The sequence below is a fragment of the Neurospora hispaniola genome (assembly GCF_033458365.1).
Source record: "Neurospora hispaniola strain FGSC 10403 chromosome Unknown B0T23scaffold_1, whole genome shotgun sequence".
NCBI lineage: Eukaryota > Fungi > Ascomycota > Sordariomycetes > Sordariales > Sordariaceae > Neurospora > Neurospora hispaniola.
Window position 1 is genome coordinate 3443342 of NW_026944406.1, and position 27226 is coordinate 3470567.

Here is a 27226-nt window from a genome sequence, read left to right on the forward strand (position 1 = left end):
ACTCCGTCCCTTTCCCTAACTACCCCACTTCCCCAAATTTCAAGCCACGATACTTGTTCGTGCTGAGATTTGGCAAGCCTCCGCGCAGATGTTGAAGTTGAAAACGAAATCGGCACCAGGAAATGGTGTTCGATCGCTCCAAGCTTTACAAGTGCCTACAACCTGCCGAGGGTATTGTGTTTCCAGTGAAATCTTTCACGAAGCCACGATACCCATGGTGATAAGAAGAGGGTCGTCCGCAATCGGCCGCGCTGCAATGCTGACAGGAACGTCATCAGAACAGCGAGGATAGCCGCCATCAAGGGTTCCACTCGGAATGCCGACTGCAGCCACGGCTGGCCGGGGCAGTTGGTGGCCAGTCTGGTGCGCGAAGCGAATGCAACACTTCATACTCTTGAATCAGCCTGGCAAGCCCGGCCCTCTCCAGCACTGTGCTCACGGGAAGGCAAATCGGGTTAGATCGCAAGTTCTAGTGAGGCGGACTTGCCAGCGTTACTTATTGGAGCGACAAATGAGGCTATTCACAGTATGTGAGGGGATCAGATGGTCGGCAGCCTTGGGCCCGGCCATGACTTCATCTGGGACGAAATGCATGTCATCGACTTTGCTGCCGCCACGGCATCGTGATCCTGGCTTAGACCCAGTCGGCCAGTCCACCTTCCCCAGAACAGAGGGCGAGACGGCTCCACGGGTCTTGGGAAGCGATGCACGTGAGTGACCCTGACGCTCATTCCAGGTTCGGCCGTGCGAACACGGCCTGCTGGTTGATCATGTACACTACTGCGTACTTCGTGGTGATTTCTTTCGCCAGAGAGCTCTCGAAATTGTGACCAGAATGAACCGAACACGCCTCGGCTCTCCCACGCGTACGAGAAAGCGAGGCGAAGAGAGGTTGAACGGAAAAGGTTAGCGTCCTCTTTCTTTCGACGTTATCCGACATTGATGGACGATTCTCTCCGAGGTGAGGCAATGACTGGTGGTTGTATTTTCAGTCGCACACTCACAACAACAGAGCGTTGAGTTCACTGTTTGCTTGCCCTATTCGAGGCCCTGAAGCGGCCTCTTGCAGGGAGTCACATAATAAGGTATGTAACATCCAAGGTCACAAAGATAGTTGAATTTGAGAACAATGAAGGGGCCGTTGAGCTCTTGAGGCGAACAACATGAGCCAGTCGATGAACGTGCGAGTCATGATGGATTACCTAATGATACCGATGTGGTTCCAATGAGAGCACTTGCAGCGGACACGCCCCGGGGCAGGAGTAGCAAGCAAGCTTGCCTTGGCCTTGGGAGTTGGCGCCACTTTAGCGGCTCCGTGGGTTCTTCCCTTTCGGACGGGTGTTCAGATGAAAAGTTGGGATCCCGGTCGCCCTTTTAACCTTTCCTTCTGACTTCGAAATTGTCCGAGTCCCTACATAAGTAGTACATGAACAAACCGCCACCGTACGTTCCAGGCCTATACCCTCAAACCTCAAACATCACCCGAACCTGGCCTCACACCTGTCCGCCGCACCGCCATTCCCACCATTCGCACCCAACCTTGCCGGCCTTGCTAGACTCGTCCAACCCAATCGGCTGTGTTGCCAAAGACGCCCACTCCCGCATCTGCGCAACAGCCTGAAAAAGGACCCTTGGATCCCGAGGCGGTGATCGTCGTTCTAGTCGTCATTTCCCTACCCATTTCGGATACGGGTGTCAAAGACAACCGGTCTCTCGTACCCTTCTTCGCCAACCCACGAAGACAAAGCACTACGTCCCCAGCTTCGCGATTGGTCTCACGCCTTTCTATCCATCTAGATCTTGTCCGCCGTTGATTGCTTGACGCCTGCGGCCAAGTTGATAGCTGCGCCGTATCATACGATCCCACCCGTCATAAAACGTCAACCCAATTACCCCCCAAACCGATCAGATCGACTATATTAGACTCTTCAGATTCCCACTTTCTCTTCTTTTCTTTCGCAGCAGGTCAACGGCGTACTGTCGTAGGACCAGCACACAGTCGCAAAGGTGGCTTCCGGAGGAGATTCGGCATCGTCAGGTGCCTTCGTTGCCCAGCTTGCCAACATCACGTCTTTCTTGAAAGTCCCGACTCAGCTGCAGCCTTACCTTGAGACTACCGCTGAGCATCTAGCCTCAGCTTCAGAGTATCTTCAGTTAGCGACCGGTTTTTCTCCCTCCCAGGTCTACACGGCCGCCGCTGGTACACTCCTCGCTCTGAGCGTCATCCCCGTCGTCGCCGCCCGGAAATCCAAAAACAGAAAGGGAGGAAAGATGTCTTGGTGGGGGCGCCCCAGCTTGTCGCCTTGGAACTCGGGTGTTGGCCAAGGGGGTGTGCCGAGTGTGACTGAGGAAGATTTCAGCTACATCACTACCGAGGATCTTGACAGTCCTCGATACAGTCAGCGCTATGACTATACTCGGTCTCCACAGGCTGCTGTTCAGGGTATCAGCAGGTACGAAGAACCCGAAGACGACGCTCTTAACATTGTTTACAAGAACGCTGTGTACCCCGAGGGGTTTCCTGCGTACTCGATTGGCGACGGCAAACTCCTGGTCAGCGATGTGAAGGAGCGAGTGAAGCTGATCTTGGGGATTTCCGATCGCCACGGGAGGATCCGTCTGTACTACAAGGGCCGGCGCTTGAGGGATGATGACAAGCCCATTCGAGAGTATGGAGCCAAGCACAACAGCGAGATCACGGTTACGATCAGCGAGCGCGAATCCGAGAGCAGCAGTGATGTGGGGAGCGATGAGATTGTTATTGTTGATCATGACGGACACGAGGTCCGCGAGGAGCCTGAGCCGTCGAAAAAGCATCGTAAGAAGCGTAGGGGCAGGACCAGGGAGGAACGAGGTGCCCGTAGCCCTCAGAGCCCACAAGAGAGTGCTTCGGATGTTGGTCTCAGAGTGCCGACCGAAGATCCTCGCAAGAGGGCAGCTTCACGAGTTCGATCTCACTCCCCTTCAGCCGAGTCCGGATTTTCGGCAGCATCCGGAGTGTCCGGGGTCTCGGCAATCTCCGCTATCTCGGCCGGGAGCGTTACTCGCGCCAGCCCGGCCTCAGTTGCCCCGGGCGGTCCCATCGAGAAGCTCGATCAAATCGCCGCCCACTTCAACAACACACTCCTGCCATTGTGCCGACAATTTGCGACCCATCCTCCTTCGGATCCTAAAAAGAGATCAGAGGAGCACCTCAGGCTTTCAGAGACGATCCTACAGCAGGTCCTCCTGAAGTTTGACGATATCGAAACGGGAGGAGATGTCGCAGTTCGCACAAGGAGGAAGGAGATGGTGAAGCAATGCCAGGATATCCTGAAGACGCTCGACGAGGCTCTTAAGGCATAATAGTGTGGACGGTCATAGGCGTAGTACCCGGATTTTTGTCATTTTTCAAGCTTCATAATCAGCATGAGAATGGAAGGATTTAGGTGGTTCCTCGTTACAAAGTCGACAATTCTTTGGTAATCCAGCCATGTGAAAGGCGTATAGGGGTTACTGGTGCGACGTCACCAGCTGCTCTGTTTTGTTGCGCTTAGATTTCTATAATTGCTTTTGCGGGTTGAAGGCTTCTTGTATCTCTTGTCCAGTGGTGTGACACGAGAACATGGAAGTTGAAGAGAATCTAGCATTTTGTGCAAAGAACGTGGTCCGAAGCGATGGGATATTGTTGACCAAGTCATAGATGGTAATTGACTGGCGTCCCTCCCAAAGGCCCAGTTCACAGAGTTCGCACTGCATCCAAAGACCCGTTGGTAACTACCTTGATGGCTAGCAGTGACGTGACGATGATCGTCCGTCCTGTTGATTGTGAGCAGTCATCGCTCAAGGTGATGACCACAATCATGGCAAAGGCCACAAAACAACAAAGCTGACCATCGATATGAAGCGCAATTCACTTATCAGATCAGTGTCCAGTGATGAGATCATAGGTAATCATTCTGCCCACGAAAGAACCACTGCAAGTACCTTGAAATCAGAATCAAGGGGGCCGTGATAAGGTTATCAGCGTGGTCGTCGCGCGCCACAGGATTGCCAAGACACGGGAAGCAAGGTGAAAACCAGCCCCACCAATTACAGACTGTAGGTCTAACCCTACCCCAACGCCTCAGGCAGCAAAGGCCACACTGGCTGGCAAGCCTCCACCGCTTCCGAAAACGGACTAGTGCATATCTCCCAACACCAAGCACACGGGCAATTTTCAGCACACACAAAAAAGTCGCAGACCGTCAACCATCGCGAGGTAAGAGCCAGACTTGCTGCCCATTTGATCTGCCGGAGCTTGACGGACAGATCGCTAATCCTCCTTCTTTGTCAACCCAGTCTTCCCCGGCAAAGATGTCTTCTTTCGAGTCTGTGGTACGTTGCGAATCCCCGAAACCGACTTGATGATGGATGTGGTTTCCACCGGTTCCATATCCGTATTGCGACGAATGGCTAGGCTGCCGACCGCTGCAGCGATACCGAACGAGATGGATACGACATGTTCGATTTGGCGATGGATACGGATATGGAATTGCGCGAAGCTTGGGACATGGCACACTGAGAGGGGCCGGTCGACGGCAAGGGTGCGATAGCAGCAGTTTTGTGATGGCTAACCTGTTGCTTTACAGGTCGTCATCGACGGCAAGGGCCACCTCCTCGGTCGCCTCGCCAGCATCGTCGCCAAGCAGCTCCTCAACGGCCAGAAGATCGTTGTGGTCCGCTGCGAGGCCCTCAACATCTCTGGCGAGTTCTTCCGCGCCAAGCGTACGTTACACCTTCACTCCTACACGACACCGAGAAACATGACTGCGGCAATGGACATATTCGGGAGGATTTTGGAATTGGGCACAGCAGGAGGAGGGCAAATTGGGAATCGCAGTCATGGGCGAAACGAACAATAAGCATCGAACGACGAGAACAGTCAGACTGACACGGAACCGCGATTATAGTCAAGTACCACTCGTACCTGCGCAAGATGACCCGGTACAACCCCACTCGCGGTGGTGAGTTACAGCCCTTCCGACACGACGACGATGACGGTCGAGTTCTCGGTCAGACGATACTGACTGCCCATAGGTCCCTTCCACTTCCGCGCTCCTTCCCGCATCTTCTACAAGGCTGTCCGCGGCATGATTCCCCACAAGACTGCCCGTGGCGCCGCTGCCCTTGAGCGCCTCAAGGTCTTCGAGGGTGTCCCTCCCCCCTATGACAAGAAGAAGAAGATGGTCGTTCCCCAGGCTCTCCGTGTCCTGAGACTCCAGCCCGGTCGCAAGTTCTGCACCGTTGGCCGTCTCAGCTCCGAGGTCGGCTGGAAGTACGAGGATGTTGTTGCCAGGTACGTTGGTTCGTTAAGAGCTGAGGCTCTTGCTTCCCGAAACAGCTCACCTTGTGTCGCTAACTGCTTGGTAGACTCGAGGAGCGCCGCAAGGCCAAGGGCGCCGCCTACTACGAGCGCAAGAAGCTCGCCGCCCGCCAGCTTTCCGAGGCCAAGAAGAGCGCCAAGGTCAACGACAAGACCGCCGAGGCTCTCAAGGAGTTCGGCTACTAGAGATAGTAGCTGTTGCTTCATCGACTTTTCATCCTTTGTGCGTTTTCACTCTAGATTGGCGCGGTTCAGGGCATCATCAACATCTGCGAGGAAATGTGGAGGAGTCAGTGGCTTTCCGACTCGCTGTTTGTCCCAGGTATGGGACCTCATACGAATAAATGATGAGATCACACAACCAATGGAGAGATCATGCATGGGATGAATGGAAGAAACAAGACAAATACCCCCGGGCGTTCAGCATGCAGTACCCAGTTCAGGACCTTTGTGTGGTGCGTGCCAGGCGTGTTCTCATGACAGAAAGGGACCCTTGCGTCTCGTAGATGACGACCATGCTGTCCAGCGGCACCCCGTCCACAAGCCCGAACATGCTGAAGCAAGCCAATGAATGACTACTGCGTACTTAAGCCAGATAATGCTAAAGTCTTCGAACGAACCATTTGATATCATAGCGTTGTGCTACAGTATCACATTTATTTCCAAGCATGGATAACGCCTCGAGCCCACGACTTCATCACAACCTCAGGCTAATTATCTAGTGAAGCATCACACCTGACATCGCGAGCTGGTCAGAGACAAACGGTCCTGTAGTGGCTGTTAATACCTTTCCAAGTCCCCTGGCCAATAACTGATTGAATGCTTGTCCGCACGACATCCCAAACCTTACTGTATTTACCAAACAATGACAAACATCGTGATCATCTCATGGTGTACTTATGACTTTGGGGTCTTGGGAATAGTCGCCATGTGCAAGTTACCTAGTCCACACGTCCTAAATCGGATGTGCGCATCGCATATCATGAATGAAGCAAGCTTGTGAAGTTGTACATGTTCTTGTTCCAGTTCGGGGGTGGCGTACTTCGTCGACAAGAAGGCCATAAACTTCGTTAATCTTCTTCCTTATAAACCGTCTTGAGCAGCCCATACGATCCTGCGCTTAAACCTCTCGGCATGTCCTAAGTCTGTCATTCCTTTATAGTTTTGTGTTGAGCATCACTTTTCTCAAATAGCATTGCCAAACTTGCATAAGGATGTTCCGCCTCTTTGCCTTTCAGGATCTCACTATGTCTTTCGCTTACCACGCAATTACACAGCAGACGGGTTTACGTTAGATTTCAACTAGACTCGAGTCTCTCGCCAATCGAGCTGGGTAAAAAGTATGCTGGGACCATTGTCTATTTGTACAAGTGATTGACATCCGCATTAACACTTCTTAGATAATGTTCTACATCTTTATATCAATTCCCTTTTCCTTCTCTTCCTGCTTTTCTTCTATCTTGCTACCTTCTTTCTCTCTTGTCAACAGAGAACTCTATTCCTTCGTTGGCTCAACCAGCAGCTCGCAAATATGAAAGATCAATCAATGTTGAACTTCGAAAAGCATCGTGTTCCCGAGGAGGCATGCCATGCAGGCATCATCAAGCATAGTTTTGTTCCTTATTTCTAACTCACAATGGGACCTTGGCGCAGTTGGCTAGCGCGCAGGTCTCATATGCCTATATGATCTGGTTAAAAAATCAGAGCAATCCTGAGGTCGGGAGTTCGAGCCTCCCAGGTCCCAAGTTCTTTTGTTGATTTTGTTTTTTTGTGAGGTTCCTGACATCATCCTTGCCTTCCCCTTTTGCGGTCTGTTTGGCCAAGCAGAGCTGTCTCGCCTTTGTTGAAGAGCAGCTCACGAGCAATGACGGGAATGGGCTTTCGAGGTCCTAAGAATGAAACCCATCACGACCTAGCCATTGGTGCGAATTTGAGTCCTACGCTGAAGTCCATCCCGGACAGTGTGGAGCCGGTCACCGTAGGGCTTGCGATGACATCAGTGCACTCAGCTGCCCCGCGATGTCTGGTGATGATGGTGAGCTGCTGAGCTGCACAACTTTGAAGTTTTGGGGAACGACTGGTTGTCGACAGGTGTCACAGATTTCTTGGTGAAGGTACAGTAATATTCTCAAGACTGACTGCCTCTCAAAATGATGTTCAATTTACAGCGCTGCAGGGAGTGGCCGTTCAAGGCACCTTTGATCGTTCGTATCTATATGGTCGTGACATTCTGGAGCCTAGTTCTACAACGTGTGTGGCATGCTTACTTCGACGGACAAGATGGCGCGAGTATCTGTGTTTTCTGTAACGTGGATAATCGCTTCGTCCAAGTGAGAACTCGCTTTTGGGTTTCAAGATCCCATAGATTGCATTTCCATAGAATTCCGGAAAACAATTTGTGTGCAATTGTCCTCGCAAACAAATTGAGTTCGCATACTCGCAATAGGCGGTACCAATTCCGACTACTACCAGGAGACAGCCAAAATATATAGAAATAGGTAGTAACTCTGGAAATTTGAACCATCGCAGAAGGCGACGGCGTCGTCGAGGTGAACACTTGCCACAGCCCTCATCAAGCAACGACGCAGCCGTCGCAACAACAACAAAGACAAGCGAACACCAAGTGAACCATTGTACTAACTAAGCGTCAAAGGTGGAACGCCCACTCACAAAATAACCAACGCACTTGATTCCGAATCATTCTAGCCTTCAACAATGGATCAGCAATGTGACAACTAGGATTATTCAATCTTTTTGCATTATTCAGGGCTCGTCTCGTACCTCCTTCATCCATATTCCCCCCTCGCGTCCTATCTACCTAGTCCGGCCTAGCAATTTTCACCGCCTTCCCGCACCGGCCTCCATCTCATCGGCTCTTCTGGATCCGGCATCGTCATCTCTCGCCCAATTCGGTTCCCAACCCCAATCTCAAAAACGGTCCCCGCCCTCAGGATTCTAAATCCACTCCCTAGGCTCCGGCTTCCTCGCTGGTATCCACATTTACGACTGCGTCTGCGTTTCACGCACCCCATCGGCCGTGCGCGCTTTCGCTGAGCGCCCCCGTGTAAGTCTCAGTGGGAATATAGGGATTGTTGCTGGGCCGGTGGGAACTGGGGCGGGGGTAGAAGGTGTGCTTGGCGGTTCTGGTCACTCTTCTTCCATATCACACAAAGGGGAAGAGAAGGATGGCGGTGATAGTAAACCGTTGGTGTACGGTTATATCAGGAGCAGGGGGCTGTATGCAGGAGAGTGGATGGATGGGACGGTGGTAGTGCCGAGGGGGATCACGGTGAAGGGGATTCTGAAAGGGGATGTGCCTTGGCCGGAACGAGGGAGAGATAGGAAGGATGGTAAAAAGGTTTGGCCGGAGGGGGTAATGGGCGTAGTGGAGGCTTTGAGGGTGGCTGATCAGAAGGAGAGGAGAACATGTAATGGGGATCATGAAAGTTCAAGCAAGAAAGTAAAGGGTGGCTGAATGTATAGAGATAAAGAGAGGGATAGACGCAGAAGGATAGATGAGACGCCGCCTGTTGACAATGGGAGGGACAGCATGCGTAGGAGGTGTAGCGTCAAGCTCACATGAGTACGATGAGAGGCGGTGATAGGTTTCACGTTTTGTGTAAATACAACTGACGTGAAGCTGGACTTGACAATGAATGTATCAACGAACCAACAATTTAAGGCGTGGAAAACATACCCTTACAGGAGCCAACCGTAAAGTTTCTTCTTTCTCCATGATAAAACGCTACGGTATCCCTTCATCTTCACTCAAACTAAGGTACGCTTAGTGATGGCTGGATATCGACATCACAAGGCTGAATTGTCAAATCCATTCCCAGTCGCAATCCGCCTAAATTTGAAACGTCTTGCAAATTAGGCCAGGTAATATGCGATTATGTTACAAGTACAAGCCCTCGGGCTCGCCTTCCTGCTTGGTGCGCAGAACTCTTTCACGAGCAGCTCTGAAGTCAGCCATCTGCACCCGCATTCTGCGCTCACGGAGGGCCATGAGACCAGCCTCAGAGCAGATAGCCTTGATGTCGGCACCTGAGAGATCGTCCTTCTGGGCGATGAACTCTTCCAGGTCAACATCCTCGTTAAGTGACATCTTGCTGGTGTGGAGCGTGAAGATCTTGCGCTTGGTGTTCTGGTCGGGATTCTCGAAGAGAATCTTGCGGTCGATACGGCCAGGACGGATTAAAGCAGGGTCAAGCGACTCAATCTTGTTGGTGGCCATGATGACCTTGACGTCTCCACGGTCGTCGAAACCATCCAGCTGGTTCAGCAGCTCCAACATGGTTCTCTGGATTTCACGTTCGCCGCCCGATGTCGAGTCGTAACGCTTGGTACCGATGGCATCGATTTCGTCGATGAACACGATGGAAGGGGCATTCTCGGCGGCAACCTAAGGAACATGTTAGAGTATATACTTGACAGTGTAGCTTGAGACACTTTTACATACCTGGAAAAGCTGGCGGACCAATCGAGGACCATCACCAAGATACTTTTGGATAAGCTCGCTACCAACGATGCGCAAGAACGTTGCCGAAGTTTGGTTTGCCACAGCCTTGGCAAGGAGGGTCTTACCGGTACCGGGAGCACCGTAGAGAATGACACCCTTGGGTGGCTTGATACCCATTTCTTCGTAGAGCTCCGGATGCAGCAATGGAAGCTCAACTGATTCACGAACTTCCTGGATCTGCTGTTCCAAGCCACCAATATCCGCGTACGACTCCGTGGGCGCCTTGTCAAGCTTCATGACGCTGACGGCCGGATCCGTGTCGTCGGTGAGCACGCCAACAATGCTGACACTCTTGTGATGTAGCAAAACGCTGGCGCCGGGCTCCAGAAGGTCTTTGTCGACGAAGCTCATGATGCTAACGTAGTACTCGGGCCCCGATGTGCTAGAAACGATGGCGTGGTCGTCGTCGATCAACTCCTCGAGAACACCGACACCCATGGGGCTGCCACGCATGTCATCGACACGGGAGCGCTCGTCAGCCATGCGGTCGGAAGACTCGAGCTCGGACGCAGGAGCGTTGCTGTCCTTCGCGGTCTTCGCCTTGCGTAGACGTTCTTGATTTTCGACATATTCCTCCTCGAGCAGCAGATGATCGTGGATTCGTTGCATTCGTAGGAGTCGGAGTTTGCATCGACTTGTCGGATACACTGAGGGGAGCTTGGCGGCAGCGCTGGCACCGCCTTGTCTCTTCTTCTTGCGACCGATGCGGGTGGTAGGCTTCGGCGGCGGCTCGTACTTGGGCTTATCTTTCTGTTTTGGTGGCGATGGTGGTTAGCGATGTCCATGATGTCAGCGCCTGAGTCTCACAGGACAGCAAACATCCCGCGCACAACAGAAACCTTGACGCAACTGAAGCCATCCTACCTTATCTTTCTTGGACTTTGAAGGGTCCTGGCCTCCGCCCATGCCAGACTGATTTTGACCCTGCGCAGCTTGTCAGTATGCGATGCATTGCAAGCTTGAGCTCAGCTCCGTATTGCGGCAACTGACCATGTTGACGGTCCGCCTTTCGCAATTCTTGAAAGTGTGTGGAAGGCTCAAAGGGGTACTGAGAATTATATGATGGGGTCTAAAAGTACCGCACGATCTGAAGTCGTTGATCTGGGCGGCAGTGATGGAAATGATTGTCCTGGTGTTCGTTGTTGGCGGATGCCCGTTTGAGGTTCAGTTGCGACGGGATGGCGAGCTCCAGTTCAGGCCCCCAGTGAACGCGACACACCTCATCCGTCTGTCGTCCAGTCCTACACTACACCTGACGCACAGACCATCAAGGCTACTAAGCTGCCGGGGGCAATGGCACCTTGCATGCCGTTTGAGCGCTCCTAGCACTTACTATGCGTTTGCATTCGATCTGTCTACTGACCATAAGTACCTGGACAAGCTGCACAGCTTTAAGTTTGTAACTTGTACCGTATGACGGACTGTTTTCCCATACATACAGCGCATGGCCACGACATTGGCAAGGGAGGGGACCACGGCACATTCCAGGGACGACTCGAGTCCAGCCAGAGCCTCCTGCTTCCATCCTATCCCGTCGCAACTTTGTGTACATTGGAAGGCGACAGTGGTCATTCATCCTCAACCTTACCCGTATACTGAGAAATAAAACAGTGTGTGGTTGAGGCGATCAAACGTTACCATAGCACCAAGCTCGTTCCATTGCCGCTTCTTCAACACAGTAGAGGTAGGAGCACCGCGCTCGCCAATTTATGTGAGCATTTGACTCTTGGCACTCTTGGGTACCTTTACGGACGCCGCTCCCCACTTGCCCACCTCGACTCTTGAAAGTTGCCTTCTTGCTTTCCTTTCCCTCGACAGGAAGTGACGACCACAATCTCACCGTGTCAGCGAATGTTTTTTCAGCCTTGCATTCGCAAATAACCTACGGTACCTAAGCAGGCCCGGTTTGCGAATCCTCGATCAGTTGCGGATGGAAACTTAAACTGTCCTGTCCTTCGTTCCACTACCAGCTCCTCCATCACTTAATCGAAACCCTCTCACCTTGCAACATCATTCCACGGGCCTCCTTGACCCCTCCACAAGGTTTATCTTATCAGTACTCCGTTGTTATACTTCACTTGTTTCGCTGAACACCACTTCCTACGATCTTATTTGCGTCCAGCAGCAAACGAATACTGTACCCACTCCAATTTGGGCGCAATACATATCCCTTCCTCTGCACAAAAACCCCATCACTTGACCATGGCGACTACTCGTGAGCGCCGCGTTGCGAAGGAATTGCAGGATATATGGAATGACCGCGAGACCTCGGGCGTCATGGCCCAACCTATCGACTCGAGCAATCTGTCGCACCTCAAGGGCTCCTTCAGCGGCCCCCCGGACTCGCCCTATGCCGGGGGTACATACGAGGTCGACATTCAGATTCCGGACAAGTACCCGTTTAAGCCGCCCTCGATGTATCTTATTACCAAGATCTGGCACCCCAACGTCAGCAGCGTCACTGTACGTTTCTCTCGTTCATGTCCCCGTGTTTTATGATTGATGTTAGGAAGTAGGTGGAGTTTGGAGAGCTGAACTAACCCTCCGACATCTTCACAGGGCGCCATCTGCCTCGACATTCTTGGAACAGCATGGTCCCCGGTCGGTACGATCAAGACAGCGCTGCTTGCCGTACGAATGCTTCTTGAATCGCCAAACCCGAAGGATCCCCAGGACGCCCAGGTGGCCAAGATGTTGATGGAAAACCCCAAGCTGTTCGCCCGAACGGCACACGACTGGGCCGTCAAGTATGCCGGCGCGCCCAGGGTGGATTCGATTCCTCTCAAGTATGACGAGACCGCAAAGGAAGGTTCAAGGAACGATGCTAGCAGGTATGTGGCATTTTTGACCATCCCGATGCAGTGAACCACTTTGAGTGAAGCAAAAGCCATATGGACACTACATTACTGGAAACCCGGAATAGAAGTCGAGGTGACTAACCTTAAGCGCCTGCTTGGCGAACCAAACACAGATATGCTGGATATAACAAGGACCTGGTGGATCGTTTTGTCAACATGGGATTCGACGTAGAAAAGGTGGTGGATGCTTTCATCTTCGTGGGTATTGACCGGAACGGAGGTGCCGATTACGAACTCGAGGAAGCATACATGGGCGATATCACCGCGCGGCTCCTCGGCGAGCAGTAACATTCAGAGAGTGAGGGCGGGCAATGAGAGCAACAAACACGGCTATGTATGGTGATGAGGAGGTGGTATGGTTTTAACGATCAGCATTATGGAAACCATAATGGTCTGGACTTTAAAAGCGGACAGGTAAAGCGAAGGATGGGAACCGCAGTAGCTGAGGCCGACGTTCGACTGGTTTAATCGGTGGTAGGTTGGCGCGGCTTCGTCTGTTATTAGTCTATACATCAGCCGCATTCGGATATGGAGTTTTACGGACGACAAGGGTGTCAATGGAGCAATGGAATTTCTGGCTTCTTTCTACTACTGATTCTTCACTTTACCGGTATTCGGAGTTTCCGTCCTCCTTTACGTGGTAGCTAGCAGAGTGATAGCGTATCTATACAAAGTATATGACGTATTCAAGCTGGTAGGTGAAGACAGGTCGGTAAGTCGTGTTTATGTGACGTTGTGAATAAATGGAAAGTTTAATATACCTGACCGCCCAAACCCATTCCTTGGTTTCACCTCTATCAACAAGAACATCGCAAGATGCGGAAAGGGATATAAATGCACCACACGGTATACGCCCAATCCCCATTCCCAGTAGCAATGGCCAAACGTCTCTATCAAGCTTCAATTGTCATCCCAAGACACACAGTCACAAATGCAATACGCTCCACGTTCCCTGCTTCCTTCTGACTGTGCCTTCGGCCCCGATCAGGTCGGCAGATAAGCCGAACCAGAAATACAAGACTACCCGTGCGCAGAGACAGGAGACATGGACAAGATGTTTTGGTTGTTTGGTTGGTTGGCTGGCTGCTGCGACTATTCATATGTCCGCCTCAAAGAAGACAAAAGGAAATGTTCGAAAGATTATAAATTGAACCCCTTCAAACTTTTCTTAAAGCAAATCGCGTCTGACGAACTCATCACGGAGAGCCTTACCGAGGCTGGCGGGCGAGCGCTCGACAACAACACCGGCGGCCTCGAGGGCCTTGATCTTGGAGTCGGCACCACCCTTGCCGCCAGCGACGATGGCACCGGCGTGACCCATGCGACGGCCGGGGGGAGCGGAGATACCGGCGATGAAGGAGACGACGGGCTTGCCGCCGTTCTTGGTGTTGTACTCCTTGAGGAAGTCGGCAGCCTCCTCCTCGGCGGAACCACCAATCTCACCGATCATGATGATACCGTCGGTATCGCCGTCCTCGAGGAAGACCTTGAGGCAGTCGATGAAGTTGGTACCGCTGAAGGGGTCACCGCCGATACCGACGACGAGAGACTGACCGAGGCCGGCCTGGGTGGTCTGGTTGACGGCCTCGTAAGTGAGGGTGCCGGATCTGCTGACAATGCCGATACGGCCGCGCTTGTGGATGAAACCGGGCATGATGCCGATCTTGCACTGACCGGGGGCGATGATGCCAGGGCAGTTGGGACCGACGAGACGGGTCTTGGACTGAGTCTTGAGCATAGAGGTGATTCGAACCATGTCTGCAATGCCCGGTTAGATCACTGGTTTCCAAAATTCGCTTTTCTCCGCTTGCGCGCCGTCCTTGTGAGCCATTGTACTGACCATGCTGGGGAATGCCTTCGGTAATGCACACGGCGAGGGGGATCTCGGCCTGGAGGGCCTCCTCGATACCGGCAGCGGCGAGAGGGGGGCTATTTTCGATGTTACTATTAGTAAGGTCCTCAAAGGCTGGTATTGCAGAGATAGTGCTTACGGGACGAAGATGGCGGTGGCAGTAGCACCGGTCTCCTTGACGGCCTCGCTCACATTGGAGAAGACAGGGCGATCAAGATGTGTTTGGCCAGCCTTCTTGGGGTTGGTGCCGCCAACAACATTGGTGCCTAGAACAGAGGGCAAAATGCGTCAGAATTCCATGTTTGCGACAGTTTGCGACCCAAGATCGGTACCGATAAGCGGGAGATAAGCGAAGGGAATGGTGGCAGTGGTAGGTGGTTGAGGGTGGTGGTTTACCATATTCGATGGCCTGCTGGGCGTGGAAACTGTACAATGAGCCATCGTCAGCCAAGTCGAATTCGCAGCATTAATCACATCCAATGGTGTCCTGGTCTTGGAAAGCTTGTGATCATGGGCAGTTGGCGGAGGTGGAGCATTCCCCAGATGCGCCCGAGTCGTGTCATCGGCGTCGCGAGTCACGACAAGCAGGGCGCAATGGGGAAAACGGGGAATGGGGAATTTCGGGCAGGGGAGGCAGCTCTAACTCACGTTCCCTGCTTGCCCGTGAATCCCTGGAAGAGAACCTTGGTGTCGCCGTTGATTTTCAGGTTGTTGATGGTCGCCGCATAGGGGGACGAGTTGGAGCTGTAGGCTCTCTTGGACAGCTGCTGGACGAGCTTGCCCGCGGGCCGTGTTTGCCTTGCGATAGCCTGCATTGTGAAATCTGTGGGCAAGAATGCAAGTATAGTGTGGGAATGAGGAGGGCGCCGGAGGAAAGAAGAGGGAGAGGGCAGTATTATGGGCGAGAGAGCCAACAATGGAGCCGATGATGTCGTTGAGGGGGGGTTTTGTTGTTCGTTTCCAGTTTTGCACGGGATCGCACGTAGAAATTCAGGACGTCGACGGCTCGAGCTTCTCCAACTCCCCGCCAGCCAACAGAACCCTCTCTCCTCGAAAAATATCTCCAACTAGGTGCTCTCACATCGGGCCGCACTATGACAGGATCCGCTCGCGAGCCACAGCTCCTGTCGCAGACCCACAAAACACCCACCGCCCACCGCCCACGGCAGGGTCTGCGGCAATGCGATTCAAGCTCATGAGGGTCTTGTTATCAGCCAGGTACACCGCGCTAACGCTTTTCCAAAACCGCTGCGTGTGACCACACCCAACCCCGCCGCTCTCCTAACGTGAGAAACTTGACCCAGATGGCTTGGTGGGTACCTGACCAAGCCAGCTCCAGCTGTACGTCACAAAGTACCGATCGGTATCAAGCGTACCTGCCTGTCTTGCCGAGCTTGCCAGGGTACCGGCGGATTCTCGGGGCTAAATTCAGTTATCAACCCGCGCCAAGTTACAAGCCACATCTACTCTATAGACAGGGGACTCGCAGCTCGGCGACGGGTGGCTGGAGATCTAGTTCAGCCGCATTTTACGCCGAGGTCACTTCGTTGGTTCTTGTCGGTGCACGCACATGCATGACCGCCGATGCATGACACTTCAGTGGGTGGACTTGAAGCACCCATGCAACTTGAGGCTGGCACATCTGTTACAGCCACGGCAGGCGTAAGCGGTACGGCACCTTCAACGACAACTGAAGCGTCCCGAAATTTGCCCCGCAAAAGGTTCAAATAATTGATTCAACGCCAACACCGAAATCGTCAACAACGAGATACGAGGTTCGCCAGTCCAACACAGCACAAACATGGCGACAACAACGGCCACAGTAACTCGCAGCAAGAAGAATGCAAATTTGCCGTCCGAAAACGACAGGTTCTTGAGATGTTGCGCCGACATCGCGAACGCCCTCATCGAAGATCATGAAGCCGCTCAAAACGGCCGTCCGCAAAAGGACATCAATCTCAACAGCCTTCGATCCAAGTTTGCGAAGAAACACAAAATCAACAACGTTCCCCCACTAACCGCTATTATCGCCGCTGTCCCCGAACATTACAAGAAGTACATATTGCCCAGACTCATCGCCAAGCCCATCAGAACCTCGTCGGGTATCGCTGTAGTGGCTGTCATGTGCAAGCCCCATCGATGCCCCCATATTGCGTATACCGGCAATATTTGCGTCTACTGCCCCGGTGGTCCAGACTCCGACTTCGAATACAGCACACAGTCATACACGGGATATGAGCCGACATCTATGAGAGCCATCCGGGCTCGTTACGACCCCTTCGAGCAGGCGAGAGGACGAGTTGATCAGCTAAAGTCATTGGGCCACTCGGTCGACAAGGTCGAATACATCATCATGGGCGGCACTTTTATGTCGCTCCCTGAATCATACAGAGACGAGTTTATTTCCCAGCTACACAACGCCCTGAGCGGTTACGGAACCTTGAACGTGGACGAGGCTGTGAGGTCGGGAGAACAGAGCAACATCAAGTGCGTGGGTATCACGATAGAGACTAGACCGGATTACTGTCTTCAGCCCCATCTTTCGAGCATGCTGCGCTACGGCTGCACCCGTCTCGAAATTGGTGTTCAATCCCTTTACGAAGATGTTGCCCGCGATACCAACCGTGGCCACACCGTTGCTTCCGTCGCCGAGACCTTTTGCCTCGCCAAGGATGCTGGTTTCAAGGTGGTCAGCCACATGATGCCTGACCTTCCGAACGTCGGCATGGAGAGAGATCTTGACCAGTTCCGGGAGTACTTTGAGAACCCAGCTTTTCGTACCGATGGTCTCAAGATTTATCCTACCCTTGTCATCCGTGGAACGGGCCTTTACGAGTTGTGGAGGACAGGCAGGTATCAAAACTACACACCCAACGGATTGATCGACCTCGTGGCAAGGATAATGGCCCTCGTTCCCCCTTGGACTCGCATCTACCGCGTCCAGCGTGATATCCCCATGCCGCTGGTGACGTCCGGTGTCGAGAATGGTAATCTGCGTGAGCTGGCTTTGGCGCGTATGAAGGACTTTGGAACCACCTGCCGCGATGTGCGCACCCGTGAAGTTGGTGTTAACGAGGTCAAGAACAAGATCAGGCCGAATCAGATCGAGCTCGTCCGTCGCGACTACACCGCCAACGGCGGCTGGGAGACTTTCCTGGCCTACGAGGACCCCAAGCAGGACATCTTGGTCGGTCTGCTCCGCCTGCGCAAGTGTTCGGAAAAATACACGTTCCGTGAGGAGTTGGTTGGGCAGCCCACCAGTCTGGTCCGCGAGTTGCACGTTTACGGCATGGCTGTACCTTTGCACGTCAGAGACCCGAGGAAATTCCAGCATCAAGGTTTCGGTACGCTCCTCATGGAGGAGGCCGAGAGGATTGCCAGAGACGAGCACGGAAGTGTGAAGATCAGCGTTATTTCTGGTGTCGGTGTGCGTAGCTACTACAGGAAACTCGGGTATTGGCTCGATGGGCCTTACATGTCCAAGTGGCTCGATGGCAGGCCTGGACCTGAGGAGTAGGTCTAGTGCTTTTCTGTGGGTGGATCAACAAAACGGACATGAGGGCGTTGGGCTTCTGCTTTGATTCAAACGGTCAGGCGCAATGGGTTGCATTACGACGAAAAAGGCGTTTGAGGTATGGTGTGCGGTTTTGGAGACTGATGACCCTTTGGGTCAATGGCAGATACACATGACCTTGTTCTCGGACACAGACATATGCTGCACAGTTTCTTCCCGGCTTATTGTCTCATTTTCTCTCACAAGTGCAGTCATGTGTTGGTTTCACAACGCAAGCACGCTTTGAAAGCGTCTTCCCTGCGAAAGCCTGCGTGCGTGAATCACACTTCATCATTGTAAATGTTTGAGATACCGTGTCCATCCTTAGCAATGTTGATGTCCCGAGTCTGGCATTGCACGCCTGGAACCGTGACAGTAGATCTCACATTCTTCGAGTTCTTCCTTTTTGAGAGAGATCTGGCTAAGCAGTGATAATGTACAGTTCAAACACTTGCTGAGAGGAATCTCAAAGCAGGGATCTAAAATGAAGTTCATCATGTCCAACACAAGACCTCTGCATGGATATAAAAGGTTAGCTTGATACGACGACTATACAAGAAACAGGAAGTAGACAGACGACAGGAGAGCTATTTCCTGTGCAGAAATCAAGTCAGGTTCTTTTCGACACCCACAAGAACCGAGCTAGCGTTTTCAAACATGCAACATGAATTTTGGTAAGATGGACCCAACTCACCTCAACCATCCATCATCTTCAATATTCGGGGCATCAAATTTCCGGTTCCTGAATGGCCCCAGTTTGTACCCCTGGCTTTGCTTTGCTGACCTTCAGCCCCCTTTTTCGGCTGACGCCTTCTTGGACGTTCATTCGTTGAAGCTTGAGGCTCAACAAGAGGAGCTTGTCACGTTCAACGTCTGGTCAGTTCTGTCGTCGATCCCTCCAGAATGACACTCTCCCCGATGGCAGCGCCGACCGTGAATCCCTATTGAGGTTTTCGATGGACTATAGAAGAAGTGCGGTATCTTACAACCAAAATGATGATTTCGTGTTTGGTTTCTGTGGTTGCGCTGGTTTGACGAAAGTCCGGAGGATTTTAGGAATCAGAGGCGGAGGTTGTCCTACCCGATGGACTTGGCACCCCAGATCTTCAACCACAAGATCTTCATAGTCGACCCCGCGTACGAAAGCCCGCTAACATGGGGCGTGACAGCTAATTGTATAGCCGTTGCGCTATTGCGTAAATGGTGTCGACTTGTTACATACGCTTTCGTAGGTAGAGGCAGCTACCCCGCAGCCACAAAGAACCGGTCGACAAGAAGGGGAATGAACTGCAATGGTAGCAGTTACGCATAGGCGCCAAGACGGCGTATAAAGCTCGGGTATATAATCGTGTGCATCGATCCCATCCTGGCCTCTCTTGAACTCGACCCAAACTCTTGCCCATCATGAAGTTACTGGGCCCATCTGTTACCGTCGCTTTGTTGGCTCATGCGATCTACTCCTGGGGGACATATATATACCACAATGCCATCGTCTTCGGCTTCCTTCGTACCAATCCCGTGAGTACTTTTGTTCAAGGAGAGGACATTCAGTACATTCCCGACACTGTTCACTGTGAAGACCTTCACTATCATGCCCCCAGCAAGACCCTCTTTACGGCTTGCGAGGACTATCCCGAGACTCGCTTTCAGTGGTTTCCCCCCTTGACCAACTTCAACGATTCGTCAATCCTTAAAACCTACCATGGTTCTCTGCATGTGATTGACCCCGAAGTAAGTTGAAAAAAAACACCCTGTGTCGACAGTCGTGTGCATAATGGAGTCGTTTACAGCTTCCGCAGACCAAGAAATCCCAGCGCCTTACCGTGGACAACTTCGACGGACCTTTCATCACCCACGGGATCGAGGTTCTCACCAACCCCGAGCAACCGAATGCTGTATACATCTACGCCGTCAACCACCTTCCTAACCCTGAGCCCGTCATAGCCATCCACCCTCCACCGGCAGACGTTCCCAAAGCGCGGTCTCAAATCGAGCTTTTCCACCATGTCATCGGCACCACCACCGCCACTCACCTTCGCTCCATCTGGCATCCTCTGATTCGCACTCCCAACGATCTTGTTGCCACATCCCCCACATCCCTCTATGTGACCAACGACCACCTTTACCGGGACCACGGCCCCATGCGCTTCATGGAAGATATGTACGCCAAAGCTGAATGGACCGACGTCATCTACTTGCAGTTCTCCCTTGAAGCCCCCTCCACTCCCGCCGAAACAGACGCTGTGGCCGGCGTCACCGCCCACGTGGCACTAGACAAGTTCCACAACGCCAACGGCCTAGGCCACGGCCGGTACGAGAACGAGGTAGCCATCGCCAGCGCCGCTTCCGGAGTGCTGAGCATCAGCGAGCTACCATCATCGCCTTTATCAAAGTCGAGCATGATCACTGTGCTCAACCGGATCGAGTTTGACTCCACCATCGACAATCCCTCGTACTTTTCCGACCCCTACGCCGGCACGGCGGACGGCGTCGACCACAGCGGGTTTGTCGTAGCCGGTTTAGGCAAGGCACATACGCTGGCGCAGACGCGCAAGCAGCCGGAGGCCAAGGATCCGGTCATGGTGTGGTTCGCGAAGCCGGTCAAGCAGGAAGAGAACGGGAATGTGATTTGGGAGAAGAGGCTGTTGTTTGAGGATGATGGGACCAGGATTAGGAGCGCGAGCGCGGCGGTTTTGGTGGCTATTGACCCGGAGAAGGAAAGAGGGAAAAGAAAGGCATGGTTGTTCGTTACGGGATTTGTATCGAGTAGTGTGATTGCTGTGAAGGTTGACTTGTGAAGTGAGTGATGAAAGAAGGCGGGAGAGATGTTGGCTGTTGGGCTGTAGATATTCAGGGGCTTGAGCACGAGCCATCAGACCATGATGCTTTGATGGCTCGTGCACGAACAGAAACCTCGATGAATGATACAATCAACTCAAGAATCCACTCGGCGTTATTCAAGCAAATACATCGAGGAAGATGTTTTCGTCAGTAACATATGGTTAGACGAGGGTATTGTACACTAGTGGTTCACAAAATCTAATGGTATAAGTCTTCTCTGAACAGTGCTGACCTAGGAAGATGATCCGGCTTATGTACACAAGTTACCAGATGCTACGTGACCCTAGAAGCCTTCAAGTCTTTTGAAACACCCTTTTTGTTTTCAAGTCTATGAACTCAGAAGACCTCAGCTGAGCATAAGGACACGAGAAGTTCATATAATACTTGTATAGGACGGGTTATACCAAGTAAAGAGAACATTATCTCAAATGGACATGCACACGAAGTCGTCATGCCCCGGAACATCACCATGGATTCCAAGTGTTGTGAAAGCCACCCGACGCTCATTGTTTGGCAGGGGCAGCAGTATTCTCCATCTACTGAACTGCCCGTCCCTCCCTCTTCTCATCATCCAACTCACTCGCCACCATCTCCATATGACCCGTCTCCAAATCGTCCAACTGCTTACCATGCTGCTTTTGGAGGTTCATACCCGCCGGCAGTGCCTTCTCAAACTCTCTACCCCTCTTCTCGGGCCCAAATGCCGTGGTGACCACGATGCCCATTACAATAATCGCAGTAGCAATGCCCATAGTCGGGCCATAGGCCTCGACCAGCTTTCCGGTATGGCTGATGATGTGGATCTTCTCCGACACGGCATTAACAATCTGTGCGGACGGGGACGACACCATGTTGCCGACCTGGTACGTGATTCCGGGAAACGAGGAGCGGAATGCGGGCGGCGCAAGCTCGTTCAGGTGGATTGGGATGACCCCCCAAGCTCCTTGGACGAAGAATTGCATGAAGAAGCCGGTGGCGGACAGCGCGCGCTCGGAATTGGGAAGGATCCATGCGGGGATCAGACAGCCGCTGATGAGCGAGGAAACAATGATGGTCCGCCGGCGGCCAAAGTATTGGCTGAGGTAGCCAATGATGGTACCGCCCACACAAGCGCCGGCCTTCATGATGATACTGGCACGGCTGGCGCCCGAGTTATCCATTTCCTTCGCTCTCAGTACGAAGGTGGTGTAATTGTCCTGGGAGGTGTGGCTGTAGTCTGTTTGTGGTAAGGACAGTTAGAGTGGCTCCGTCGATAGCTGGCTGCAAAGAACCCTGGGGGCGAGACTTACAGTTGAACCAAGTCATCAAAATGCAGCAGTAGACACACATCTTCCACTCTTGGCGAAGCATCACCTTAGTTTCCCTCCAGAACTGGGACGGGTTGGCGTGCGCCTTGCCTTCCTTGCGTGCATCAAGGAACTGCTTGGACTCGGGGAAGAAGCAGCGGATGATGCCAACACCAATGGACAAACCAGCAGCAATCCAAAATACGGTCTTCCAGCTATCGGTATCGCCACCGACCCCAAGATTGGCGCACGCGGCGCACACATAACCAAAGGCGTAACCTTGCTGAAGAATACCTGACATCAAACCGCGGGCGTCGACCGGGCTGTTCTCCAAGGCCATTGCAATTGCGTTACCGTACCTGTAATTAGGGGTTATCAGCATAACCAACCTTATTGACAAGGAGATACTGAGGACGAAGGGGGGAACTTACACTCCACCCATGAACAATCCAAACAAAGCTCTCACACCAAGGAACTGCGAATATGTCGAGCTGTAGATGGTAGCAATCTGCAAGATGCCCAAAACGATCATGTTGACCACCATCGGCCACTTTCTCCCCCATCGATCACCAGCCAGACCAAACGCAGCAGCGCCAATCGACCGAAGCAGCAGCGTCAACGTAATCGCCGTCGACACACTGGTCTTGCTGACTCCATAGTAGGCCGCCAGCTTGACCTGCTGGATGGACAAGGCATGGAAGTCAAAGGCATCGGCACTCCAGGCGCAGAATCCGACCGTAAAGCAGATCCAGTCACGGCCTGAGAGCTGGGCGAGCAAGCTGATGGGGTTCTTCAGAGGCACGGGTTTTGCCCATTCTGTTGCAGTCTCGCCGTACACGTTGGTCACGACGACGCGCTGCTTCCAGATGAAGAGGTCCTTCCATGACTGACGGGCTGTGGGGAGGATGCCCTTGGCGACAGGGTCGGCGGGCTCGTGGGTTGATTCCATGGTTGCGTCTTTGTTGATGAGGGGATGAACGAAGACTTGTATGACAGAGGTGTTGGTACCTGGAATATGTACTCCCACAACGATGCGTGATTTGTATAAAGCCCGATCAAGGTTTCAAGAGTGTGTTGTGAGCCGGGCTTGGAGTAAAATAACGAGATGGATGAAGGTGAAGAAGGGGAACCCAAAAGAAGAGGGGAAAGACATCAATTTGAACCTGTGTCGGGTTCCTGCCGGTAGGGTTCAGCTTTAATATATTCGCAAAGTACAGCATATATACATCTCACATCGTTTTCGTTTTCGGTGTTGGTTGTGTCCACGCTTTTGGAAAAAGAGGGGTTGACTCCTTTTTCTTCGGTTGACTAGCCCGTCTTCAGCGGCAGAGCGGAAGTGCAGTGTTCAACAGTAGATGGTTGAATCTTGATTGACAAAGCTGAGTGAGCCACCATGGATGTGCAGGAAAACCCCCGCATGCCAACACGTTCCTCATGGCTGGTCGGGCATGATCCCATTGCCAGCCACATCAACGATCGAGAGAAATCCGAAGAACAGCCGGGAGCGTACTGTGGTAGATGTCCCAGAAGGGCGGGAATGATATCGAGACACCGATACAATTCTTGCCGTTGGGCAGTCTTGTCCACTCGTTGTCCAAGTAAGCCTCTTCCCTAGGAATTCTCCTCCAACTTTACTTCATCTGGTAGCCCTCTCCATCTTGGCAGCCATCAGCTTGCCTTTCGTCTTCGCGCGATGCCAATCCGGGGAATATATTGGTGAAATGGGGGAGGTCATGTCATTGCTCTTGGTCGATGGAGTGGTTTGCCAAAGAGAAGCTTAGCTTACTCTGACAGTTGCTTGATATCTTTAAAGCTTCGGTACCAAGAAAAGGGCGAGACTTGGCTGTTGATCTAACAAGTGAGGAGAACCTTGCTCGGGCCTGCAGGTGGTACTCACGGCATTCTGGGGAAAGACTAGTAAGACAGGGATAACATGTGCGTGGTTCCCCCTAGTGGTTCCCCAGGCCAACCGACCCAATGGTATATCATGTTTCCTTCGGGGGATCGCTGACATCCAGACCGTTATCCGGGCTCTAAGGGCTGATTGGCTTCTGGATTGCGGGGAAGTGGAAATCTTTTGGAGTTTGGAACTTGTGATTGTGATCCGTTGGGAGATGTGGGAGATCACGCCAGCTCCAGTCTTAACCGCAAGCCAGAGAAGTCCAAAGTCCAAAACTAGCGCTGATCAAGGGAAGACAGAGAGACGAGGGAACCATCTCTCCCAGAATATTCGAGGTTAATTAACTGGGAGAATGTCACCACATGGAGTTTGATACCAATAAGGCTCACTGTGCGTGACAAACGCATCCAAAGACTCAGAATCTCGGAAGATGTGGCACATAGGGCATCGAAAAGCTATGTTGGTGACGATCTTGTCTGCGGGGCCCCAGTTATGGCGGCAAGGCTTTGAAAGAGCGCTACTGCATCAAGCACACAGCAAACATCCAACCGTAGCTTTGGGTGACCCAATCCGACATATGTGTTTCTACAACGTTTCACTGCATCGTGAACGGTGAAACTACCTCAGTCGGCCAGAGGGATGAGGATTTAATCGTACTAGATCCAGCCAATCTGTGGAGAATAATCATAACCAACCGAATAATCCTTTCACCGTTCTTCACGCGTTGAGTTCTTCGTTCGAGATCAACTAGGTTGCCTTTCCAGTCGCTAGTGGGTATGATTCTCGACGTCGGAGAAGATAAGTTCAGAGGAAGAGATGAACGCTGTCACACCAGTTCTCCCGACCAGCTTGTACGTGGATACAGTACAGTCCTGTAGTGGTTCGTTTGTTAGTTCGAGACCTCGGTCATCACCTTGGTCGAACAGGGCTTTATTTTCGGGACTCGGTGTCCAGGTAACATTAACCGTACTCCGTGCGTCTTTGGGTGCTATACGGCATCGTAAGCAGGTGAAACTGTCATTCATTCCACCCAGAGATTGAAGCACCTTCCTCTTTCACCCTGAGCCGCCTATGGTTTAATGATCTTCCCCGCTCCTGTAGAAAGCTTTTCAATGTATCACAAGGACACCTGTAGCCTCTGGTAGGTCTGTACTCATCATCCAACTCTGTAAGCGGTGCCGAATGTGGGTTGAAAATGCAGGATTGCCTCCTCTGCAACTCGGATCAATTCCCAGAAGGAACTCATAGTCTCCTGACGGTAATATGTCGGCATTGAAGGTCGGGCTTGGCGGGTTTACAAGATGACGGTCAAGGACGGCCGTTCCTATGATCTGGAATCCATTTTCCGTGGACAGTGCTCTACCGCCCCATCAACTTGCGGCTCTCGAATAGAACCAGGGTCTTATTACCGCCTCAAGTGACAAGACAAGAAGATATGGTGTGGGGAGGAACCAGTGCCGCCAGAATAACGGAGTTTAAAGGTGTTGCCTGGGTTGTGTAATATATTGATGTGGTAAGGAAGGACAAATTACATATATCTTGTGTTTGCGTACCGTTTGTGAGGACAAGAAATAAATACGCTGGTTTAGTAAGTCTACGTATCTGTAAATCAGACCATAACATCAAGTACATGGAGGCACCAGAACTGGTAAATCCGAAGGTACTTGGGCGAACGTGTAAGCACGAACCGAGAACATCTAGTCCGCATCAGTAGGATCCCTACGCACCGCCAAGCGTCAGTAAGTCAGCGCACCACTCGAGGATTTGAATGAGGGGAAATCTTACCAATCAGTAACCAACTTCTCATCCAACCCATCCAGTTTCTTCATATCCTCCTCGGCCAACTCAAAACCCCCCACATTCGCATTCTCTACCAACCTCTCCTTCTTGGTACTTTTCGGCAGCGTCACGAACCCTTTCTGCACCGACCACCTAACCAACACCTGCGCTGGCGTAACCCCGTACTTCTTTGCCACCGCTGTCAAAACGGGATGCTTCATGCGCATCCCTCTCGCCAGCGGCGCGTATGCCTCGATGACAATACCATACTTCTCGCACGCGGCCCTGATCTCCGTCTGCGTGTTGAACGGATGGCACTCAATCTGATTCACGAGAGGCTTGATTTTAAAAGGTGCTGACATGACCTCGTCGAGATGCTTGACGCCGTAGTTCGAGACGCCCGCCATCTTGACCTCGCCCGCGAGTACCGCATCTTCGACCGCTTTCCAGCTGGTCAACCGGGCTTCACGACCGCCGAGCGGGCTGTGCAGGAGGAACAGGTCAATGTAGCCAAGTCCAGAAGCCTTCACTGACTTGGAGATCGAAGCACGAACGGCGTCGTAATTGGTGCTGTTGTCGCGCAGCTTGCTGGTAAAATGAACGTCTTCACGGGTGAGGCCCGCGGTGTTTTCGGGAGAGGACAGAAAGGAGAGGATGGCTTGGCCGGCTTCGCGTTCGTTGTAGTACCATTGGGCGCTGTCGAAGCCGCGGTAGCCGGCACCGAGAGCCCAGCGCACTGCGCGTGTGGTCTCGGGGCCGGACATCATGTAGAGGCCGAGTTGGATTTGGGGGATGGAGAGGCCATTGGAGAGCTTGGTGGGTGTTAATGAGTTGCGAAGCGAACCTCATGGGGCTTGTGAGGTTGGAGATGAGGGGAGTTCCAGCATGTCTAATCGTACCTTGACTCTGCGGCTCAACATATCTGTCACGGTTTCAGGCATTTTTGACTCTTTTGTTCGGCGGATTTGTTAAGAAAAGTTGGGTAGGTGTTGTCTGCCCTGTGAGGTGAAAATAAGCACACTTATTGTCGGGTTGATGTTGGACTTAATCATCGAAGTCCCCACTCTTCCGGCGGGCGATGACAACATCGCCGGATATATTTCGGTTTTGTCAATTACCGTATCAGTTGGCCAATTAGCGCGCAATTCCTTGCCTTGCCTTGTATTGCAGCGCCCATTGTTTCACTTGTGCTACGTCAGAAAGCTGTCATGCAACTCCACAATGCGAAATAAACCCCGGTAGGGGCTAAGCGTGTTGTGATCGCTTACTGAACTGCACGCTAGGTATTAGA

The 27226-nt window shown here is 52.4% G+C and overlaps 9 protein-coding genes and 1 non-coding gene across 10 annotated transcripts; 6 read left to right on the forward strand and 4 right to left on the reverse strand.

The window, feature by feature from the left end:
* Positions 1-568: 568 nt before the first annotated feature.
* B0T23DRAFT_306721 (uncharacterized protein) lies at positions 569-3345 on the forward strand (the record flags this gene model as incomplete). Its single annotated transcript, XM_062834393.1, has 4 exons — positions 569-710; positions 1136-1140; positions 1557-1715; positions 1987-3345. 4 exons carry the CDS (start codon positions 569-571, stop codon positions 3343-3345), a joined length of 1665 nt encoding a protein of 554 aa, XP_062697219.1.
* A 623-nt stretch (positions 3346-3968) lies between these two features.
* B0T23DRAFT_20857 (ribosomal protein L13 domain-containing protein) lies at positions 3969-5642 on the forward strand. Its single transcript, XM_062833509.1, has 6 exons — positions 3969-4240; positions 4336-4356; positions 4611-4746; positions 4932-4985; positions 5059-5317; positions 5392-5642. Exons 2-6 carry the CDS (start codon positions 4336-4338, stop codon positions 5528-5530), a joined length of 609 nt encoding a protein of 202 aa, XP_062697220.1. The 5' UTR covers positions 3969-4240; the 3' UTR covers positions 5531-5642.
* Positions 5643-6982: 1340 nt separating this feature from the next.
* Positions 6983-7088, forward strand: B0T23DRAFT_t24. Its single transcript has one exon. It is a non-coding gene; the product is annotated as a tRNA-Met (tRNA).
* A 1926-nt stretch (positions 7089-9014) lies between these two features.
* Positions 9015-10800, reverse strand: B0T23DRAFT_20938 (putative 26S ATP/ubiquitin-dependent proteinase chain S4). Its single transcript, XM_062833526.1, has 3 exons — positions 10731-10800; positions 9807-10616; positions 9015-9749 (listed from the first exon to the last, which is right to left on the reverse strand). The coding sequence occupies exons 1-3, from the start codon at positions 10770-10772 to the stop codon at positions 9243-9245; spliced, it is 1359 nt and encodes a 452-aa protein (XP_062697221.1). The 5' UTR covers positions 10773-10800; the 3' UTR covers positions 9015-9242.
* Positions 10801-11778: 978 nt separating this feature from the next.
* B0T23DRAFT_20986 (putative ubiquitin--protein ligase) lies at positions 11779-13200 on the forward strand. Its single transcript, XM_062833533.1, has 3 exons — positions 11779-12329; positions 12426-12697; positions 12838-13200. Exons 1-3 carry the CDS (start codon positions 12069-12071, stop codon positions 13010-13012), a joined length of 708 nt encoding a protein of 235 aa, XP_062697222.1. The 5' UTR covers positions 11779-12068; the 3' UTR covers positions 13013-13200.
* A 479-nt stretch (positions 13201-13679) lies between these two features.
* On the reverse strand, positions 13680-15663 carry B0T23DRAFT_20963 (succinyl-CoA synthetase subunit alpha). Its single transcript, XM_062833529.1, has 5 exons — positions 15225-15663; positions 14973-15001; positions 14716-14842; positions 14565-14653; positions 13680-14482 (listed from the first exon to the last, which is right to left on the reverse strand). Exons 1-5 carry the CDS (start codon positions 15389-15391, stop codon positions 13893-13895), a joined length of 1002 nt encoding a protein of 333 aa, XP_062697223.1. The 5' UTR covers positions 15392-15663; the 3' UTR covers positions 13680-13892.
* A 642-nt stretch (positions 15664-16305) lies between these two features.
* B0T23DRAFT_21027 (putative histone acetyltransferase) lies at positions 16306-18443 on the forward strand. Its single transcript, XM_062833543.1, has one exon. It carries the CDS (start codon positions 16378-16380, stop codon positions 18091-18093), a length of 1716 nt encoding a protein of 571 aa, XP_062697224.1. The 5' UTR covers positions 16306-16377; the 3' UTR covers positions 18094-18443.
* A 995-nt stretch (positions 18444-19438) lies between these two features.
* On the forward strand, positions 19439-21170 carry B0T23DRAFT_370224 (calcium-dependent phosphotriesterase). Its single transcript, XM_062836581.1, has 2 exons — positions 19439-19860; positions 19929-21170. Exons 1-2 carry the CDS (start codon positions 19534-19536, stop codon positions 20925-20927), a joined length of 1326 nt encoding a protein of 441 aa, XP_062697225.1. The 5' UTR covers positions 19439-19533; the 3' UTR covers positions 20928-21170.
* On the reverse strand, positions 21155-23590 carry B0T23DRAFT_349935 (major facilitator superfamily domain-containing protein). The gene is made up of 3 exons (XM_062836046.1): positions 22688-23590; positions 22260-22615; positions 21155-22186 (listed from the first exon to the last, which is right to left on the reverse strand). Exons 1-3 carry the CDS (start codon positions 23203-23205, stop codon positions 21507-21509), a joined length of 1554 nt encoding a protein of 517 aa, XP_062697226.1. The 5' UTR covers positions 23206-23590; the 3' UTR covers positions 21155-21506.
* A 2263-nt stretch (positions 23591-25853) lies between these two features.
* On the reverse strand, positions 25854-26876 carry B0T23DRAFT_401154 (NADP-dependent oxidoreductase domain-containing protein; the record flags this gene model as incomplete). Its single annotated transcript, XM_062838556.1, has 3 exons — positions 25854-25875; positions 25942-26747; positions 26835-26876. 3 exons carry the CDS (start codon positions 26874-26876, stop codon positions 25854-25856), a joined length of 870 nt encoding a protein of 289 aa, XP_062697227.1.
* Positions 26877-27226: the final 350 nt, after the last annotated feature.